At 41.5% G+C, this 21936-nt stretch overlaps 2 protein-coding genes across 2 annotated transcripts in view; both read right to left on the reverse strand.

The window, feature by feature from the left end:
- Nucleotides 1–2290: 2290 nt before the first annotated feature.
- On the reverse strand, nucleotides 2291–6242 carry S1PR1 (sphingosine-1-phosphate receptor 1). Its single transcript, XM_065656230.1, has 2 exons — nucleotides 6180–6242; nucleotides 2291–5006 (listed from the first exon to the last, which is right to left on the reverse strand). The coding sequence occupies exon 2, from the start codon at nucleotides 4890–4892 to the stop codon at nucleotides 3753–3755; it is 1140 nt and encodes a 379-aa protein (XP_065512302.1). The 5' UTR covers nucleotides 4893–5006; nucleotides 6180–6242; the 3' UTR covers nucleotides 2291–3752.
- A 3663-nt stretch (nucleotides 6243–9905) lies between these two features.
- Nucleotides 9906–21936, reverse strand: part of LOC136002284 (uncharacterized oxidoreductase ZK1290.5-like) — a 52129-nt gene continuing 40098 nt past the window's right edge. The window contains exons 5-8 of the mRNA XM_065657187.1: nucleotides 18946–19128; nucleotides 18351–18410; nucleotides 15817–15918; nucleotides 9906–9992 (exon numbers count right to left, since the gene is read on the reverse strand). Of these exons, the coding sequence (XP_065513259.1) occupies nucleotides 15823–15918; nucleotides 18351–18410; nucleotides 18946–19128 (339 nt within the window). The 3' untranslated portion in view covers nucleotides 9906–9992; nucleotides 15817–15822. The remainder of the gene's footprint in view (nucleotides 9993–15816; nucleotides 15919–18350; nucleotides 18411–18945; nucleotides 19129–21936) is intronic.

Consider the following 21936-nt stretch of genomic DNA (forward strand, 5'->3'; position numbering starts at 1 on the left):
GTATTTTACGTTCTAGTTTTGGTCCTGGCTGCCCGCATGGTGCCGCAAGCCCAAGGGCTGCTCCTGCTGTGCTGTCTCGAGGGTGTTGTGGCTGCAGCCCCCTGGTGCCCAGCGCACACCCCACTGCCCCGGGTCTCACACACACGTACCCACGCACGGAGCAACAGACAGATTTTATTACCATTTTCCATCCCTTTTCTATTCCTCACACCGGAAGAACAGCTAGGAAAAATAATATAAATCAAAGAGCCAGGTTACTCCAGATAATTCAGGCTATTTTATTTTGCGTAGACATTTGGTATAATGCACCTTTTCAGTCCTCAGTTCATCTTCTCTGCCGGTTTGTCACACAGCCATCAACAGGACAAAGCTGCACACCCTTTGGTGTGGACAGGAGGCTGTGTGGGGCCTGGGAAGGTGCTTTCTACATTGCTCACTTCAAAACTGTGCACTGCACATCTGGCCTAACCTGCTGGGGCATGGTGATGCATGTCTGTGGCCAAGGAGCTGTGGAGTTCCTGTGTAGGAAGTGAAGAGCAGTGCAAATGGCCTGTCTTGCCTTTTTTTTTTTTTTTTTCCCCAGCAGGAACCCTTACTTTTATTATTATTACATTTATTGTTCCCTGTTTGAATCTTATCTACATGCATAGATGTGGCCTGTCTATGGAGGAAACAAATTCCAGTCATCACGATCAAGAGCGTAGGAAACGCTTCCCATGGCCCAGTGCCACACTCTGGTGTTTGCATTTTTTTTTATTGCGTGAATTACGTAGGGCTTTGAGCTCCCCACCAAAACTGGGCTCCCATCACACAGTCACCTCAACAGGGGAAACAGTCATTTTCCGCAAAGGCCTGCAGCGCCATTAGAGGAGATAGATAAGTGAGGGATACAGAAACAAAGGAAAGCGGAGGGAAGTGACTCACCTGTGGGCTATCAGCTATGAGTAGGGCCGGTGGTGGTCACGAGGGGCCGGTGACGCAGCCGTGCTGTGACACGGCTCGTCCCTTGTCGCAGGATCTCAGACCCGTGAGGGACAAACAACCCTAATGCCCATAAGGGTCCAAGAGCGGAAGGGCGGTCATTGTTTGGGTAGAACACCCCTACAAGTTCAGACGTCCCTGTGCATTGCCTCGTCACCGTACATCACCTTTATTTATTCACTGGTAGCACATTGAGGGCTTAACTTGGACTTCCATGGTTTATATAATTTTGGTGCTCTGCACAGAAGTGACTTTATCCCTGGGACAAAGCGGCGCTTTCCCTCATGACTGTCAGCACCCGGTGTAAGCCCCCCCTGCGCACATGAAGGCCTGAACCAAGAGAGACTTTATCTTGTGCGCAAATACAGATTTGACATTTTTTCCAGCCCCGCTCAGGTCACTAATTAAAAGCCTAGGAAGTGAGCACACATGAAATCATTCCTTCCGTACAGGCAGACAGATGGAGAGAAATTCCAGCCTGTTTCCACTCTTTTGTCTTCAGGGCATTTTTGGAATTTCCTTCAGGAAGCGAGGTTGTGACCCAGAGCCTTCCTCGGTGAGCAGGCTCTCGTTTCCCACAGTAAACCTTGCATGGCAATGACATACAGCACGAGAAGGTGAGGTTTATCTTCGCACTCCAACTGCATCCTGTATGAGCTCCATGGAACTTAAAAGCAATACCGAGAGGGAACGGCAGCAAGAGAGGAAAGGGAAGTCAAGCCCTTGGAAGCAGAATCGCAGCACCTATTTAGTTACACTGCCACAGTCTTTGCTGGTGGACCCAACGGAGCTGCAGCAGTTGCATAGTTGAGGCCGCCTTCTGCGTTTCAGAAACTTCCTTGATGCTTGCAATAAGCTAAGAATTAAACTCACAAATTATATTGAGTGATACAAGTGAATTATTTAACTTATTCTACTCCAAGCAGTCATGGCAAAACTGGCAGGCATCTGGTTTTTTCCTTCTTCCTTAGCTGTTGGAGAAAAATCACTACTGTAGAGAGTCTTTTCATGACATTTCATTGATCTGTGTGCTGATGAAACAATATATTCTAGCATTCATTTTATATTTTACATGATCCTGTAAGTGGTATTATGCATTTTATATCCCCACAGATTTGGCTCAATCCCAGCAGGTACTGAAATTAAGGAATTCTTTCACTGACATGTCAACAAGAAATGACACCTGGCATGAAACCCTTGCAATAATACAAAACTACTAGTAATCTGATAACAGGATCTTTAAAAAAATCAGTTTATTAATGTTTAGAAGTCAATAAAGCTATGTGCAAATTGAACAATAAAAGTCAGAAACATTTTAAATACTATTTTTTTAAACCAGAAAAAACCTCAGTTTAATTGCACTGGAAATTTTACTACAAAGGCAATAATTTTTTTTTTTTTTTTTTTACAAAATACCACTTCTAGGAATTGCCAATAACTGTAAATCAGTCAATTGCTCTCAGCTATCCTAGATATACCACTTTTGTTATAGTAATACTCTAGGTGCATGAAGACTCCTGCATCTTATTAACTTATTTACATTGTACACATTCAACCCCATTAGCACAGGTTAGAAAAATAGAGGAGTAAAAATGATGCTGTAAAACAAATACATTCAATTTAATGACAGGTACTTCTTCCATGAACTGATAAAATACAGACATCTTTGCTGGAATTATAGACATTAATAAAATGTGCCAAAATGTATTGCATTTTGTTATGGAAGTGCATTTATCTACAGTCATTTCACTTCGACCTTCCTTTTATTTTTCTGAAATTCAAGATATTATTTTCAGATTTTCTGACTGATCTTTACCTTTGGAAAGACTATGAACCTGACACTGAAATGCCCCTTCATTTTTTTGTCAAAAATCCTGCTGTTGTCAGTAGTATTTTATACTATTAGATTTACCTTCAGTGATCTTAAAGAGAAATGACCTTTAGTTCTACCTTGCATTTGTCACGATAACGCGGTTTATTTAATGCTATAGAATAACAAGGCAATCAACGTGTGGGGCCAAATGCTGCTCTGAGCTACTCCATAAAATCTGATGCAGTCAATGGAATTGTACAGGTGAAAGTAACTGCAGAGCCTGGCTCATGGCCGTCAAATGTAATATGGACCAACAGCAAAAATTCATAGCTGTGATCTTGCTAAATAAAACCCCAACAGCTTTGGACTCTGCAAATAAAACCTTATGACTTAACTAAAAACTCTGTAAAGTGATGCCAAATTATGGTTGTACGTGGTCTAAATTATATCTTTGTGTGATCTCTCTCCTTGTTATGTGCTAAACAAACACTTCTGACCAACTATACCAGAACCACCACAAAACTCAGTACAGAAGATCTTTGTGTCAGTGGTTTGCTGCAAGTAAAGGAGAAATAACTTCACATTCTTCTCACAGGGGAAAAAAAAAAAGGTTCATTCTCCCTCTCCCACCTCCCCCTCTCTCTTTCTCTCTCACACACCAGGCATCATTTCACCAAGGCATCAGTCTTTCAGAGTTACTAAGGAGATTTCAGGATATGAATGCGCCTGACAATCCCGAGCTGCCTCAGTGCAAAGACAAAACATGCTCCAGGGAAAAAGATTTTCAAGCCAGAACAGTCTGTCCCATTTCTTGAACTCCAGCCTCGCAAGTGCACCATTTGCCTCATTAGAACTAATGCTACTTGCTCACTTAGCCCAACGCTGCCGCCGTGAGCAGGAGGCGCCGCAGCTCCCCGATTTCAGAGGAAAGCTCTGAAATACACCCCCATGGTTACTCTTAAGAAGATGAGGTAACATTGCCCGAAGACATGATGGTTTCAGGACGGTCACCTTCCTCCTTCTGTGGGTGGGAGGAGTTGTCAGACTTACTCCGGCTGAACTCCATCCCTCCGATGATCGGCCTCTTGAATTTGGTCCCAGAATCTGCCGGGGGACACTTGCAGCAGCACAGAATCTTGATGAAAGCCCTCCGCATCTCTTTGTTTGTCAAGGTGTAGATGATAGGGTTCGTGGCTGAATTGAGCACGGCCAGTACTAAGAAATATTCTGCTTTATAGAGGATTGGGCAGGTCTTCACTTTACACCCCACATCCAGTAAAAGCAGGATGAACAAGGGAGCCCAGCAGGCGATGAAGGCACTCAGGACTATGATCACTGTCTTAAGCAAGGCTAGTGACTTTTCTGAGCTCCTAGTAGCTTTGGTAATGTTTTTCCGAAATGTCAGCCTGCGGCTCCTAGTCCTCACCATGGAGTAGATCCTGCAATAGAGGACAACGATAGATAGCAAAAGGCCAGTGAAGACAGTGGTGCAAAATAGAATATAGTGCTTGTGGTAGAGAGGCAACACGGTGGAGCAGTTGTACAAGAGGCTGATGCAGTTCCAGCCCATGATCGGGAGTCCCCCGAGTATCACGGAGATAACCCAGCACGCGCTGATCAGCAAGAAGGAGCGGAAGCTGTTGCTGCCATTGTGGAGTTTCATCTTCAACATGGTGATGTATCGTTCAATGGCGATGGCCAACAAGCTGAACACTGAAGCTGACAAGGCAACAAACATGCTGCCTTCTCTTACAAACCACTGGGAGGGGGTGAGGCTATAGGTTTTGTGTCCAGATAGCAGGAGGTTGGCGGTGTAAGCCACACCAGCCAGCAAGTCTGAAAGAGCCAAGTTCCCAATGAAATAGTACATGGGCCTGTGAAACTTCTTGGTTTTCCAGATGGTAAGCAAGACAAAAATGTTCTCTAAGATTATAAAGCAGCAAATGATGATAAAAACCACCGATGTCATTTTTATTCCACTGTCCGCATTTTCATTTAGCTTTCCCGTGTAATTATAATGCTCTTTGATGACATAGTTGACATCGGTGTTGGCGAGGTTGCTGACGACCTTCAGCGGGGCAGTGGTGCCGGAGCTCATGGTGCCCGCCTGGGCGCCGCTTCCCCAGCGGCCACCGGACGGTGACGCCGGCACAACGCCGGCGGCTGCCCCGCAGCCTGCCTGGCACTGCCGCGCAGCTCAGAAACCGCAGCCCTGAGAACGAGAGGCACAAAGCCCAGAGTTAAAAGGCAGGCAAACAATGTAACAAACGACAAACAGTTTAAGATGATCTGCTAGTTTAATTGTACATCAGAGTCACAAATGTAATCACGCTGGAATCAGTTTCATTCAGCTGTTAAAATACATTTAGAAGATGGTGAGGTGCATTCAATAGGTAATGCTAAAAAGGCAAAAAAAGTTGTGTCCCGCAGAGCTGAACAGGTGAACTGGAGTCAGCAAGGGCTGCATTACCGGACTCTTTCCAATGCAAAAAATCTCAAAGCTCCCCAGCAAGAAGTTCTAGCGTATCTTTTTCTTCAGTAGGAAACACACCTTGTAATACAACTGCAGAGATTTAAAGGGCTTGATTCAGTTTAACTGCAAATGCATGAAAGCCAGCACAGAAGCTACTCGAAGGGAGACCTGTATTCTCCTCCATTAATGAAGTCTGAATATGTTTTGGAGGGGGGCAGTTATGCAATTCACTGATGCCATCTCGAACAGTGGTGAATTCACTGATGTATATATAAGCAAGAGATCATCTGAAAGCTGTAAACAGGAAAGGGGTGCCCTTGCTAAATAAAAGAACACGCTTTACAAAACCCGGACCAGTCAAAAGTTCAGAAAATCAAGAAAAATACGTTAAAAAAGCTAGATAGCAAGCCCATTCCACGGGTCTGAAACAAAGAATGGCAAAAAAATACCTTGCATAATTAGCACTGCAAGCTTTTGAAATGGGCACGATTAAGGAATGCAAATATGGATGGAAGCCTCTTTACATATAAACATTTTCGATTTTCTAGTGGGCGCTTAAAGAGAATTAAAGACGTGAAATCACGCGAGGGAAGAAGAACCGGTAGAGCTGTTAAGTTCCAGCCTAAACGGGGCAAAGCAGGAGGTGCGAGGCCAGCGAGTACGGCTCCCCGCTCTGCTCCCGGCCTCCAGCCCGCACCGCTCCCCAGCCCCATCCCAGCCCCATCCCAGCCCGCAGCGCCTCGGCCGGACGCGGCACCAAGGCGGGCACGGCGGCTCCCGGGCACCCCTCGCCTCTTTTGTTCCGGGGAGACGAACGGAGAGCCGACCCGCGGCGCTGGGACTTGGCGGCGGCCCCAGGCTCCGCAGGGGCGGCCCCGCGGTGCGCTGCGCTGCGCGGCACCCCGGCCTTACCTCGCTCAAGCGCGGCGCGGAGCCCGCATCGGCCCTGCGCATCTTGCGTGCCCGCGGAGCAACTCCCGCGGCCGGGCTCGGGGCTCGCTGGTTTTAATGTTTCTGCAGCTGCTGCTCTCCACCCCGTTTCCGATTATTCCCCTCTAACTCCTCCCTGCTCGCGGCCACGGGGCGGCTCGGCTACGGGACCTGCCCGCCCCGCCCGGGAGCCCGCGGCTCCCCGGGCAGCCTCGCCGCCCCGCCCCGCCGGGGCTGCTGTGCCGGGGCTCTACAGACCCGACAGGCTCGGGGAAGAAAGAGGGGCCGAGGCGGGGAGCCGGCCGCGGGAAAAGGACGTCCCGGCCGGGCTCCAGCCGCCCCTGCACCGGCCCCGCCGCTGGCCCCGGGGGAAGGCGGCGGCTCGCCCGGGGAAGGAGGTGTCGGCGGCGCCCGGCCGGCTCCCAGCACGGCCTCTGCGCCTCGTGGGGTGCCGGGAGCATCTCCCCCGTCTTTTCTGTGTAGGAACAGCAGGGATAAGGGCAAAGGAAACATCCCGTGTGCCACCTCAGTCCTGGCTCTTGCGGGACATTCTAAGTAATGTTTAAGGACATACCTGGAAGATGCTCTCCCCTTTTCTCTCTTTACCGAGATGGGGCTGTGCGGAGGTGGGGTTTTGTCCTGGCAGGCCCGGGGGCCTGCAGGCTCCCGTAGGGCCGGGTAACTCAGCAGCAACTCCCCTGAGCTCGCAGCAGCCCCACGGGCAAGGCTGGGTGCCAGCCGGCAGCGGGGGAAGGCAGAAGTCAGCACTGGCCCACGGCCGACAAGGGATTCACTTCACACCACTGTTAAACACGACTCTCTGCTGCTGTTTCCACATGCAAAAAAGCTTCTTTGAATATTCAGAGAATTCTGTAAAACACCAGCACGTTTGAAGATATGAATAAAAGTGTTAAATTAATTGTTTTAAAAACAAAATTGGCAATGACGACTACTTACGGTGGTAACAGTGCCATTACATGGAGACTAAGAAAGAAATGAGTTTGTTTTATAATTCCTTCTCTCTTCAAACTTCTAAAAGAAAAAACACCTCAGTGTATGTGAAATGGTAACTGTTGGTGATCTACTGTTGTGCTTGCTGCAGAAATTTTCCTCTTCCTTCCTTGCTCTGTTCTCTTTAACTCCACTTCAAATTGAACCACAAAAGACTACCCAGAGCTCAACAGATTTAGGTCTTTCAGTTCACAGCATCGCACCAGTCAATTAGCAGTAGCAGTCGTTACGGGGAAGCAGCTTTCCTCTGAAAGCCAGCAAGAGTAACTCTACCCTCAGGAAGAGAGTCCCTCTCTTATTTATGCTAATAGTCATGCTTCGATTGCTCCACGCCTCTCCCAGAATGACTCAGATAGATTACACTGGCAAACAGACATTTACTCTTCCACCACAAAGCTAGAAACTTGAAAAGATGTTTAGCCTCCTGAGAGCCTGGAGGAAAATACAGCCGTTAAATTACAACTGTCAGAAAAGGCATGTAAGATAAATCACACTTGAGGTTGACATATGCATCCCCTGCAACTGCCTGACATACCCTAGATATTTCAAGCTTTCCCCCTTGTTTTGCTAATTTATAGAAAATACTAAATAGAAGTGCATTCATTAGGCATTTTCTTCTAGGAAATAATTCTCACATCATTTTAAGCAAGGGGAACATATTAAAGGAACATGCTTTAATTAAAGGACAGAATGACTCATGGTTTCAGCAGTCAGATGTACAGGCTTTCACATTTGGGTTATTGGTCAACCGAGAGGCTACAACTCAGAGATGTGACATCCAACAAATTATTTTCAAAGGCTGTGTAAAATACTTGGGCAATGTCAGTTCCACTCCAAGCACTTGGGTATTTGTATCACAAAAAGCATCATTAAAATCAGATGACCACACACATCATAGCCCTCTTGACATCTCAGCAGAGAGGAAACTACGATACGGCTTCATTTTCTCAGGCAAAAGAAGGCAGATCAGCTGCATTTGCACTGGTGGCTGTCTGAAACCTCAGAGACATGGGTGAACGTGGCTCAGCAGCACAAGTTGTAGCTTGCTTATGAGGGCTGAAACACAAACAGAAGAAAGTTCAGGTTGGTCCAGCCAACTCTACCAAAAGCACGTTGGTGTTTAGCGAGGTGATTTACACCAGGGTTATACTCCATCCCCACCAACAGAACCAGAACTCTTTTCTTAGTACCTCCTCAACTGCCAGGTCCAGTGTTAAGGAAGCTTGTACTTCTATGAAAAGCCCTACAGAAATCCAGGGTAGATGTAGCTCCTTTGAGAAGGTGACTCTAGAATTACCTACAGTCAGAATAAGGAGAAAGGACAACACACTTAGTCACGCACCATTTCAGAAATAACCAGAACGCAGGCCTCAGTCAGTGGGAGGCCTGCGTGCATCATGACACCAAACTTATACATAAGAGCTGCTTGACCTGGGTAAACCGGTTAAAAAAAAAGTTTGTGCAACATGTCCACAAGCATAAAGAGGCAGACACTTCTCTTCACAGAGATCCTGAATATGTATGTGCTCTCAGACACTTGAGTTTTTAGGATGAGCAGAAACTCATGTTTTAGGGTCTGGCACCAAAAAAAGAAAAAAAAAAAAGGCCGCCCATGATAACCAAAGTTCTTGTGAACCTTTCAGTAAGAACTTAGCGTGGTGGGGATTTCAGAAACCTGGCTAGTCACAGGGCAGTTTTCCAGCTGGAGAAAGCTTTGATCTGTCAGAAAAGAGGCTGCAAGCTGGGGTGTTCCCAAAGCCTGCACACTGACAGATCCGTGGCACTGATGCCACCAGAAGACCACACTATCTTAATGTGAGCACCGCTGGACAACACCCGAGTAAATCAGAGGGGTGTCTGAACATTATCCACCTTGAAAACATACAGAAAATCCCTGCAAGACAGATTAGCAAGGGATTTTTCTCCAACACATTACTGTTATGCACCTTTAAAATTTTTTATCTATATAAGCAAAAAGTACTTTTATTCATCTTGATGCAGCTTAGGCCACAAACCAGAGACATTCCTCACAGATGTGGTGGGTCAAGACAGAGGATCCTTGAAATGGTGTTAATGGAACACGTTTGCTCACCAAGAAAGTACAAACAGTGGCCTGCAGAATCCCTCAAAATTCTCATGACTAGGAAAAATTAATATAACAATATAAAAAAAACCAGGTTCTGCAATCCCAGAACAAATATTCCAACGTTCCGTATTTTTAATAATTTTTCAAGATTTACATGCATTGTAGCATGCTCTTATCTGTGCCTATAGGTAATTAATACTTTTCAAAATGTAAGAAAAGAAATTGTTCAAATGGGTTAAGATGACACCTTAAACAAAGTATCTGCAGGCAGCAGAAACTTAAATACAATATTGTGAGATAGCTCAACCCATACTGGGAGAATACGCCAGAAAGTTCCAAGAAAGCAGAGAAAACACTGAAAGTAAGCATTTCTGTATCTGTAAGAAAGCAACAAAGAAAAGAATAAACTAAATGATTTTATTAATTTGTTAACATAACAGTAAAAATGAGCCATTGATATTGATTTTTGATTATTGATTGATGTTTATCAGGTACTCTCAGTACCCAAGAGAACAATTTAGATTTATCGCTCCATTTAAAATGAATTAATGTTTCAGTTGCATCACTTTTGCAGTGTAGAACAATCTGGATTTAAATTATCCTTTCCATAGTGTATAGGTTAGATGAATTAATTTTTGGTTGATATTCATAGTGTTCAAAAATTCCATGTCTTCTTCCTTCAGATTAAAATCGAAAACCTGGTTTGGAAAAAGAAAAAAAAAAAAGGTATGAGAGCATTGCAAAGACTAAAGCACACATATTTGTTTAGTATTAGTATTCTATAATTTAGGTGGTCTGGTTTTAAGTTCTTGATATTGACAATTAATTAATATAAATTAAATGGCCTTTTTTGTTTTAAAAGGCTGTTGTAAAAAGTTTGCTATATTCATTTTAGTGAGAATTTGTACTTTAGTTTTAGATCACTAAGCTGACGTTAACATTAGAAAAAGCTTAAGTCCAAGTGGAAAGAATTGAAGCAGTTGAGAAAGTGACACGCAATAGTTTTACTGGATATCATTGCATCCAAAACCATAACACACTTTAATATATCTAATTGTGATTTTTTATATATATATAAATATAGCAGAAGTTCTACATTAATGAAACTATATAATGCAGCATTAGAAAACATTTTGAAGGTTATTTTTTTTTTTCTAGTGATATAGATCAGTTAACTAAAGTCCTAGTATATGTTTTCTTCTAGGGTAAACTAAAGACATTAATGGAGATTATACCTGAATTTAACACAGTATTCTGAAGAAACAGAAGTCTCAGATGGAAAATCCGCAATTATTTGGCAAATTACAGCTATTACTTATCTGTAATACTGGGGGGAGATGACCAAGCAGTAAAAGAACCATTTCCCAAAAAAAAAAAACCCCAACAAAACCCAAAACCAAACAAAACCAACAAAAAACCCCCAAAAACCACCAGCGATAATTTGTCAGATTAATCAAAGGTACTTATATCTGGTTTGTAAGGCATTCATGACAATCATGCAAAAAAATCTCACAAACCACGTGGCATAAAATAGCTGGTTGCTGTTTTGTTACTATAAAGAGTCCATTATATATATATTTTTTTTTTCAACATCAGGAATGTGAATTTATACCACAGTATATGTATGACCTTGACAGGTTTGCTTCAGATTCATCTTCCACTACTTTTATACTGCACCCAAAGCAAGTGATTTACTGTACATTTATCTTGGCAACATTATACATATGGATATTCAATAGGATTAATTTGAGTCATGAAGAACCACTAGGAAAGAATGACTTCATAGAAAAAAGAAAAACAAAATAGAACAAACCAACCCAACAATCTCTGCTCTCCTTGTTACCAGGAGACTGTGAAAGTAATTGTACACTCCCCCGTGCTCCAAATTTCACAACCGAGTTATAAACTTAGCACTACTTCATTATACTGGAATTGTGAAGCCTCATCTATAAAGTCCTGGAAATCTGTTTTGCTGGAGAGAAAACAGAGCAATCATTAATAGGGTGATAATGCTGATAACATACTCCTGAATTTCCTATTAGTTCAGCTACAGAATGGTTCTTAAAGGGCATTGGCGAGCAAAGCCACAATTCAATATTCCTCTTGGGTGCAGTGATTGAGATTGGTACAATGGATCTGTGCAAAGTTGCTCAGAGAAGCACATCCCATAATGGTGGTGATGCCTAAAGTGGTTGACAGAGCAATACATGTTGTATCACTGGGAAGTAGTATCAGTGTCATTGATTTAAATTCATTTCAGGCTTTGTGCTTCTCTGGTCCCTCAGAAGTCATTACTATTGTGTAACGTCCTGGCAGTTGTAATTAGTGCAATGCGATGCTGCAGATGGATAAGCAGCCATTCATAAAGACAAAGAGTAATGTTGCATCGCTTGTATCACAAATATAACACAGGCTTACTGCAAGGCAGTGCAAATACTCAACACCTTCTTTCAAAAATGCAGAAATCTTAATGGAGGCTGCAAAAAGTGCCAAAAGATTAAGTACAGAAAAAGGCTCCCAGCAAACAACACAAGAATTTGCCAGAAGGTTGGCTTATCTGTTATTTTACCCAATGCACTCTAGTCAGAGATGAGCTTCAAAGCTTTGCAGGGGGTGTGGCAATGTGGAAAGAGTGAACTGCTTGGATTCCATTACCCTCAGCAAGAGCTACTCCACCTTTGTCCCCATTTTCAAAAACACGGGGTTAACATCAGCTTTCCTGTCAGAACGGTTCAGCACTGCTACTTTAAAAAGAACATCAGCTGGTGTGAGCCACGGCACAAAAAGAAGGGTGACTATTATGCAGTCTGCTTGGCTTAGTGGATTTGTGAACTTACTGGTATTATAGTTTCTTGATTACAAATGCTAGTCAGAAAAATGACGTATTGAAAGTTATGTTGGGGGTTAGGTGTGGTAGAAACACTTCTGCAGCCTAATAAAAACATTTCTTCCTGAAGTATGCACTTTACAAAAACATTCCTATTATTTTCCAATTAGATATTCTTAGGTGCCTTCATCTCCAGTAATATAAGAGATGAAGTTCAGAAATAGGCAAGAAAATGGAGAGAGGGAGCCACGCAGAGTCAGACAAGAAGCTACCAGCTGCATGGAAAATAGCCTCATGCTTTCCACTGACTTTCAGTTGATTTTTTTCCTTTCCTTAGTTGTTTCAAGAGAGTTCCCTTCCTTCAAGAGTCACAGTGCTCCTGCAAAGGCAGCTGACTGCACTTAGCTAGATAACACTGATTAATTGTATCTTATTTTACACAGTGGTTTATCTCCAGTAGAAAGGAATGCCCCAATCGGTCACTACCATAAATGACCTACGTAATAGGGAAAAGTGCTTTTAATTTTCAGGTGTATGCCCCATTCCTATCAGCAAGATGGTGGGTTACACTGACAAAATGGATGCATTGCCTTATCTTAAAAATGGTCATTGTAGAAAGGTGAAAAAGTTTTCTCTCTAGAGAAAGCTTGTCCTACAGAAATATGGACAAGAGGAGGAATTTCAGCCCTGGGGAAGAATATGCATATAATCCCAAGAATTCACTTGAAGGATGAATTCTGAGTTCACAGAACAACAATACTTAAAAAAGGAGCAACTCCAGGCTAACTGACCAAAGAAGAAATAAAAAATGGAGTTAAACTTCCTAGTTTTGTATGTTCAGCAATTTTATATCCTTTTTGCCTTCTAGGTTCTGCTTCTTTTACAGAATATCACTCCTCACTGCTACCCTAAATCTACTGTTCGCTTTCCAATTTCTTATTAGTTGTCTAATTTCTTTATAGTATGATCAAAGTTGTTGGGACTTTAGAGATGTTCATTTAGATGAGGTGATAGACTTATTCTTCAGCAGTCTTTGCTTAAAAAGAAAACTATCTCCCACAAGCGTAATGTCAATTTAGTTATACAGCGGAGCATAAAATATGAATCTACTGAGTCTGTCTTTCCTTCTGCAAAAAGAGGATTTGCTCAATGATTTCAAGTTAACATAGCAGAAAACTTGTGCATGCCATCTTCAAAGGAAGAGACGTATCCCAAGCACACAGGAGATAACAGGGCTCCAGTCTCTTTGGCAGTTACAGCTTCTAGCAGAAAACAATGGCTACTAGCGATGGCACAATGTGCAAAACTGCCCACCACACCTGGGAGAAAGGTGGCGTGGGTCAGCTTGCGTCCTGGCGCTTAAAAAGCTTATATTGGCTCAAATCACACTCAACTTTATGCATAGTTAAAATTAAACTCTTCCAGTTAGATACAGTGATCTAGACCAGAGAAAACGCTGGCTTGACTTCCTAGCAAAAGCAAATGTAGACACAAAAACCACTGTAAAATCTCTTTGACAGAGGGAATGAGGAAATACATCAATGAATTAGGAAGCCATCCTCACTGCATCCTAAAGTCATCTATGTGAGCGATTAGCAAGAAAATCTGGTTTAGTTCTACTTAGTTCAGAACAAGGAGGTAATCAGTCAGAAATAAGTGCAGAAAAAACAGAACTGTTCTAACCAACATGGGACTGCTAACTGTGTTACTAGCCCTAACTGATACTGTTCTGGTAATATTGACGTAGAATTTGCTAGCATACATCAGGATTTGGTTCACTTTGCATGCATAATTTGTGTTGGAAACAGTATGTTGATGCAATGTCTGTTTCTTTAAAGAAAACTAGAGGTAAAACTCTAACTTCTCTTTTGTAGTTTCAGAGAAAGTCTTCCCTGAAGCCAAAAAGCCACACGAAGTGGATACTAGGCATATGATTCACTTCTAGTCCTCTTTTTATGAATTCAGGTACAGTGTGAAGCAAGGAGTCCCTCAACAGCACAGTAACAGATCTCTTTTCTCGTATTGCTAAGGTAGCTAAGGCTGTTCTATGAAGTGACTTTTGGAAAGCAGGAGTAGCTGATGACCACAGGTAGAAAGGCTTATTTCTGGGCAATGTTCCAAATTTTCACTTAGTCATTGCCATTGTTTTCTGCAAACCCTAAAAATTACCTTTATTTTATAAATAAGCCTTACTTTTTGGAACTATTGAAGCCCTCCTCACAACTGTTAAGCCAGGTACACAGCTGTTCGTAGACACCTGAAGTGCCATTCCCAGAAAGTGAAGCGCCCCAAACTGCAGGTCACACTTGAAACTCTAGAAAATAACCTTACTGTGAAGATTGTGCATCTTTCTTGGGACAGTACATTGTACACGTATTAGTGACCACAGCATTTCATACAATATCTTGTATTTTAAAATAATAAATAATAATAAATAATAAATAAACAATAATAATAATAAATAATACATTATCGACAAACTCTGAGGACCTGTTATCAAAAAGGTAAGTTTGGCTGTATTTTAGCCAAGCTGTACAGAAGCTCTACTTTGAGGACAAACAATGCAGGCTAGAATATATGACTGCTCTAAGTCGCTTCTTGATAAGAACTAAGGAGCTTTGTTTCACGATATGACTAAAGCAGAACAGCACTGGGAAAACTGCCTCGGGAAGTCCCCACACAATATAAATCACAGTCAGATTTTCCATACCTTTCTAGACACAGGAACTCCTAAAATATTCAACCAATGTGACTAGAAGTTGAATACTCAGGTGACAAAAGACTCCGCAGACATGTTTCTCAAAACAGATCTGTAAACTACATATATCTATATCTACATCTCTCTACATACATATTTTATAAGAAAATCTGAGGAATGGTATAGTCTCTTAATGAGTTTTCCTGGACAAATCTCAAATGAAAGCTAAACTAGTTGTCACTAAAAGCTATACAAAATTCACCTGAATTTCCAGTAAAAGATCAGTAATAAGAAAGATGCTTCTTCGGCTCTTAGAGCTTGCTGCTCAACTCTTAGCCAGGCAGATAGTTTATTTGTACATGGACTTCTCTGGAAAGACTTCTACTTTGTTATAACTACAGGCTAGTAAAGAATATGCATAGAATTCTCTGGGTCAATGCCATTATTATGCAATAATATGCATAAAATGGGGTTTTTTGGGTGGTGCTCAGATATTGCTTATGACAGTGAAATTATATTTTTGATGGAGATTTGCAGTATATTGTACAACATAAATACTGTAATAATAATGGTATTAATGTATTTTTTCACCCAGCTTTTTCTTCTTCATACATTGTATCCCTCTAACAAAGTACTTGAAAAATTATTTCATATTTAACACCTGCGTTGTACACTAGTAGGTAGCATTTTTTCTTACATTTTTAAAGAAGGGTTATCTCCTCATGCTCTTTGATTAAAGAGCCTGAGGTAGGGTCAATGGCATAAGTAGGAGGCTTTGCATGGGCCTCAGTGAGCTACGGAGCAGGATTTGAGACTGAAATTTAAGATCTCTGTACAAAAGTGCTACCCTCTAAAATATATTTTGTCTGTTATCAATGTTAAGGATTTCAAATAAGTTATCATTAATCGCAGACATTAATCTTACTATTATATTCTTATTGTAACTGTCCCTGAGTTTAAAGTACATGGTGTGACTGACAAAGGAAAAAGCTCAAACCTTCATTCACACAATAAGGCTTGGGTCCCAGGAAACATGTCTCCCATCATGCATTCCATTCAGAATTTCAACATCGTCTTCTGCTATTGTAAAATCAAACACCTATGGAAATGCATATATAATTAATACAATGAAGAAAGAGAAAAATCAGGAGTGTTTCTGTTATTTAACCTGACCAAGACTCATTTAAACGTAAGGCAGAATTTTTTGATATTTTTCCTTCTGGAAATTCTTCTTCTATTTTGTTAGAGGCAAATATTCCATTAAGCTGACAGGCTCCACTAGGTCCTTTGCTCCTTTTATGACTCATTTTTATTTGTAGACTCTGTTAAGATGGTTTTGTGGCACTCTGGCCTCAGCAAGGGTCCAAGACAATGGGAGCATCGAAGGTGTTTTTGACAGCACTCTATATGGTCACTGCCAGAGGTATAGATATCCTTCTCCATGAGGGTGATGAGGCACTGGGACAGGCTGCCCAGAGAAGCTGTGGATGCCGCATCCCTCGGAGTGTTCAAGACCAGGTCAGATGGGACTTTGAGCAACTTGGTCTAGTGGAAGGTGTCCCTGCCCATGGCAAGGGGCTTGGAACTAGATGATCTTTAAGGACCCTTCCAACCCAAACCATTCCATGATTCTATGATATGACTATCCTGACTGCAATCGCCCTGGAAACCTGAGCTCAATATTTCACTTATATCCAAATGTCCAGTTTAGATTGTTACAGTTATTTTCTTCAGAACTTTAGCCAAAGAGAATTATTAGAAGGTATGAGGACATTCACAAAGGTAGCAAACCAAAGGCTATATCTATCTTTTCTATGCGCACTTACACAAAACACACATGGATCAGCTAGTACAGAAACAGATACAGTGCTGTAGTGCCTCACTACTAACTTGAAACTGAAAGTAGCCCCTGTTTTCACTCACTGGTTCTTACAGCAAATGACTTCTCCTGTGGCAAGACCTGCAACATGAACGACAGTGTCAGTGTTTTCTTAGCAGCTGCCTTATTCAGACATTATGACTTCAGAACTGAAGTTGCTTTAAGTTTGTCTGTTGTCTTTGTCAGAGCTCCTCCATACTCAACAAAAAGATCCTGTGGAGCCTGAACTGCTGCCAAATGAGCTCCTCCCATCCTGCATTATCCAGCAATCACTGTCTGCTAGAATGACCCTTGTAGTGCTAAAGCTTTTGAAACCTAAACCAGGGACCAGTCACAGAACCAGAAAATTATATTACATTATATTATATTATGTTATGTTATATTATTTATAATTTTATTTTAAGGGCTTAATGATGTCCATGCTTTCACCAGCTTGACTAGAGGTGGTAGAGACTCAGGGCAACACAGTGGCGTGGAGGAAAGACTAAAAAGAGAGATGTGATAACCAACATCTGATAACTGCGCCAGTTCTCCCCTCTTCCTCTCCATCCTAAGTGGCTTAATTTTTGCTGCAATGCATTCCCTCAGTTGCGGGGGGTGGCATGCAGTAAACTCTGTAAAAAGAAAATTAATCTGGATTTAAAATATCATTGGGGAAAATAAAATACCGAATAAGGAAAGATTTTTAACCTGGTTTTGTTCTCTGATCTGGTTCACCGTACAGCACCACAAACAGCTGTGCTTGTACCACAGCAGGCAGTGTGCATGTCAGAATAAATAGTCAAGGCAGGAACTATTACACCTAAACAGGCATAGCCACCAGGAGAAATCCTCATTACATGTACATTGATTTACACTGACACACACAGAGTGATTTAACTTGCAGACAGAAGTTTCCTATCTTCTTGCAAAGTTTCTTCCTGATTTGCCAAACAGTTCATACCCTACAATATTTTTGGAAGTAACAATAAGGTTGTTGTGGTTTCTCCTCCCCTCCTCCAAAGAAAGCACACTTTCAGATTAGAGAAATTGAGGGAAAAATGAAGTAAGGAATTAAAAACACTAGGTATGAAAATAAACTTTTAAAAGGGTGTGGAGAACCGTGCTGCCAATCCTCATTTGTTCCCTGCTTTTCTTTGTCCAAACCCTTCATGCTGGAACCTTCTCTGCAAGTTGAGCAGAAGGAAGAAGGTGGGAAAGAGTCAGCTCTGGCAGGACGGTGATTTCCGTAGGTCTGTAGCCGGGATGTCCCCCAGAGAGTTTTACAGCTTTCACACGGTGTAACACATAGCATACAAACTCCTTCCATTTGGCCTATGTGTCCATCACAAAAAGGACCTAACCAGAACCACATTAGAATGTTCTACAATCAGCCAAGTAAAAAATGAAAATATTAATAATAAAAATCAACTATGAAAGGTCTTTCTATGGATATCTTTTTTAAATACAGTGATTAGCTCTCCAGTGGACTTCTGAAATTTGTGAATTATAGTTTTCTACTATATTGCAGTAATTTTATGGTAACATTATTGGCCAATTTTAACTGAGTTTCCCCAGTATAAAACTGGTACAGGAAAATGGACAGGCAAACCGAAGTATTAAAAACAGTAATTCAGATGTTAGTCGGACTTGAGCGCATAACCAAATCTTACCTTGCAGTTTTCCTGTATCCTTTCTGCTTTTGTGGACTTTGGAATCGTGACAATCCCATTCTGCAAAACATAATGCTTTTCATCATTAAAATTTCCATAGTTTCAAAGAAAATAATCTCTCTTCAAAACATTTCAAGACATTCCTCATGTCTTCTGAGGTTTTAATTTCATTTTTTCAGGACAATGAGATTTCTCTATGCAGTTCTAAGTGCAGTTATATACACTGCATTAAATTCCAACACAGATTATGTGGTTTATGTCAACTTTATACAATATTTGACTGCTTAGTACTTCACGTTGAGCAACAGAAATAGAATGATGCCCCATACTGCTTGTAACATTTAGCTTGAAAACACCCCTTTTATTGGTGGTTCTTTTTATTCTCTACAATCAGATTATTTGCATATTTAAAATACTGCCATGCTTTTTGTACTACATTCCAAACTTCCAGTACAGCAAAAATAGTTCACGAGATATCAACAAATTGAAGGCAAAAATACTTTCTGTATAAATTCTGGTTTGATGCACAAACCCCAAACTATTTGCATTTTTGTCCTGAGAGAGAAGATGCATTTTTATTACCACCCTTCATTACCTGTATACTCCAGCGTATGCAAATCTGTGCTGGAGTTCTGCCGTATTTCTTTGCCAGCTGAATGATACTAGGATGGGTGAGTGCTTCCCCTTTGGCTAAAGGACAGTAGCCTTCAAAAACAATATCTCTGCTTCTGCAATAATCAACCAGCTCCTGAGGTCTTTGGAAAGGGTGGTATTCAACCTTAGATAAATAGAAATAAACTTTTAGTAAAAACCTTGAGAGTACATTTAGTAGAAAACATCATTGATAAATGAAAATTCTTTTTCTTCTTGTTTTAAAAATATACCATGAGTAAAATCACTGCTTCTGGGAGACAGATGTAAGTTATCAGTTTTAGAAGACATGTGAAGGATATTCATCCACAAGCATTTTGCCATTAATTGGCACGATAGTTTACTACGTATTTTAGGCTTCTCCCAGAAGTAAGGTGCATAGAGCAGTTGTCTGCCCTACCTGCAGTTGGACTTGCACTCTTGTTCTGCTCTGTATTTGAGAAATACACACAAACGCATAGTGGAAGTCAGCATCGGGTCATTTTTATTGAGACTGCCTTCTCTTCTCTAAACCTACTTCCTTTCCTGTTTCTTTGTGAATGATCTTTGAGCTGCACAGGGAAGGGGAGGTTTGCAAGAGACCAGCCAGAACAATTTGCTTAGGATGAGGGCCTGACCTCGGAAGCAAAGCCTGTTGGCATGGATCATGCAAGGAAAATCCTGTATTCTGTGTGTGATGTCACCGACGGCTAATGCAGGGAAGCATTCCCGCTGTGGAATGGCGTGTGAAGGAGACCCCTAGTAGGAAGGAAGATCACAAATTGCCAAGAATTAGTTAAAAGAGGAACAGTAACAAGCTGCAAAGACATAGTTTTTGGAAGCAAAACGAAAACAGACATTATTGGAAAGTAAGGGTCTCAGAAGAGCCACGTATTCTGGCATGTAGCAAAAGCCAAAAGAGAAGCTCTGTGACATTCCTGACGATGTTATCATTTAAATAAGTATTTCACAGTTTATACATTTTAAGAAGCATACCTTCCTCTGCATTCAGATGAAAATGAATAGCGTTTTCTTTTATAAAATACATAATCACGTGATAAATTTTTGTGACTGGCCATTACCACCGTTCCAGTGATCTAACTCTTGCGCATTTTAAAGAAAAATATTCTTCTGAACAATTACCTCAACACATGGAATCTGGAAAATTTCTTCTGCCACAAAGAGGACAAATGAACATTTCCTGTTTCTCATCTTTAGTACATGTTGTCTTTGCAGACAACAATAGCCAGGAACAATAGGCTGGCAGCCATTCAATATGCACTAAGAAAAAACTGTGCCCCTCGAAGGCTGGGCTGAGTCAGCCTAAAGCTGCTATGATCTAAATTACTAAGTGGACTCGGGAACAAGGTTCAAGCAGCAGACACATCCATGTCTTCAACCTTTGATGTTTCTTGACCTTTGAGTAGCCTTTTTTTTCCCATGTTTCTATGTGTAAGACCAGTGTTCAGGTCATACGGTTATTTGCCTGTTTGCGCCTGAGCTGACTAGAAAATATTCTCATTGTTTTTACACCAAATTGTGAGGGGAAAAAAGAAAGAGCAAGCAGGGTGTATTACTGAATTATTACAATAGTGATAAGCCATTCTAATAGACATTCTTTACGCTAAGTGCGACAAATAACATCGCCTAGAAAATACTAAATAAAGAATGATGTATTTAGGATCACATGCAGAGAAATCTGCGGTACCCTATGGCATCAGATGACTTACTCAGTATTTATTACTAATATAACTGCAAGCAGAACTTACCTGCTGGTCTAATAGGATTTCTAGGCAGTGCAGTTCCAGGTTACACCAGAAATGTTTTAAGCAAGAACAGCATGCTGAGATGTCACCTGCCTGCTTCACAAGCAGAATACACAGCAAGAACTACTTCCCACCTGGGAAGATTATACTTAGTGCTTTTCACTGAATCAAGAGACCCCCCAAATTTTATCAAGTGAATTTTGGCACATGCAGTTTTGCGTTAGCAGCAGCAAGCATTTTTCTGCTTAAATATATTGCTAAAATAATCAAATGCATAAAATAAATAAAATAAGCATTTCTGAATTTATTTTTCTTGTGAAAACCTTCTGGAAGGTTCTAGCAGCACCTGAATACAAGGCACTAGCATCCCGAGCTAGAAGAGGCAGAGGGTCAGTGGCCAGCATGTGCTTCCCCTCCAAATAACAATTCCTGCTTCCTGGCTTGCCCCACCCTTGCTATTTTAGTCACCAAACTTTTCTCAGGCGAGGGCTGTCCGTCATATGCTGGTAGAGGAAGATCTTGATCTTTTCTAGCACTCTACCCTTAGTGATTTGTGTGTAAAAACTGGCATTTGTCTAATAAAGCAGTTTGCAGTTGCCGTTACAGAACTTGTCACAGCTGCTGCTTGGCCAGTCACAGAGAACTCCAGGTAAGGTGCTGGTTTTATGACAGTCATAGCACAACGGCAAGAAGTTGAGCCTAATAACAACCCTGACACACGGAGGTAGAAAGCCACACCTCAGATGATGGTATACGAAAGTTTTACTCTTTCCAGCCTGCTGTGGGTTCTCTTCACCTGGTGAGGTTTCTCTGCATCTGGACTTCAGTCCCTTTCTCAATGGGAATGCACAGTCTTACAATTAGTTGTCTTTATAAAACTGAAATATAAGCCTAGAAATGTTTTCTCGATAGAGGAACAGTTCTGGGGAGTTTACGTACAAAGGGGTCGTTAGCTAATGCCTTGAAATACTAAAATACATTTCTACCTTGTACAAATTTACATAGTGGAGCTCAATATTAATGGCAATATTAACAACATCACTAAATCTTCCTGCAGTCATTACACAGTAATTCGCACTTGTATAAAAGCAGATAAAGTAATGATGAGCATTCCCATGTGGAATTTGGAGAGGAACAGTTTGTATTTGGTTTCAGCGTATCACTTCATTAAATGAAACATATATTTTAAT

Source organism: Caloenas nicobarica, chromosome Z (genome assembly GCF_036013445.1).
Source record: "Caloenas nicobarica isolate bCalNic1 chromosome Z, bCalNic1.hap1, whole genome shotgun sequence".
NCBI lineage: Eukaryota > Metazoa > Chordata > Aves > Columbiformes > Columbidae > Caloenas > Caloenas nicobarica.

What these genes read in the sequence shown, in the direction of transcription:
- S1PR1 (XM_065656230.1), bottom strand. Translation starts at nt 4,892, where the DNA reads ATGAGCTCCGGCACCACTGCCCCGCTGAAGGTCGTCAGCAACCTCGCC.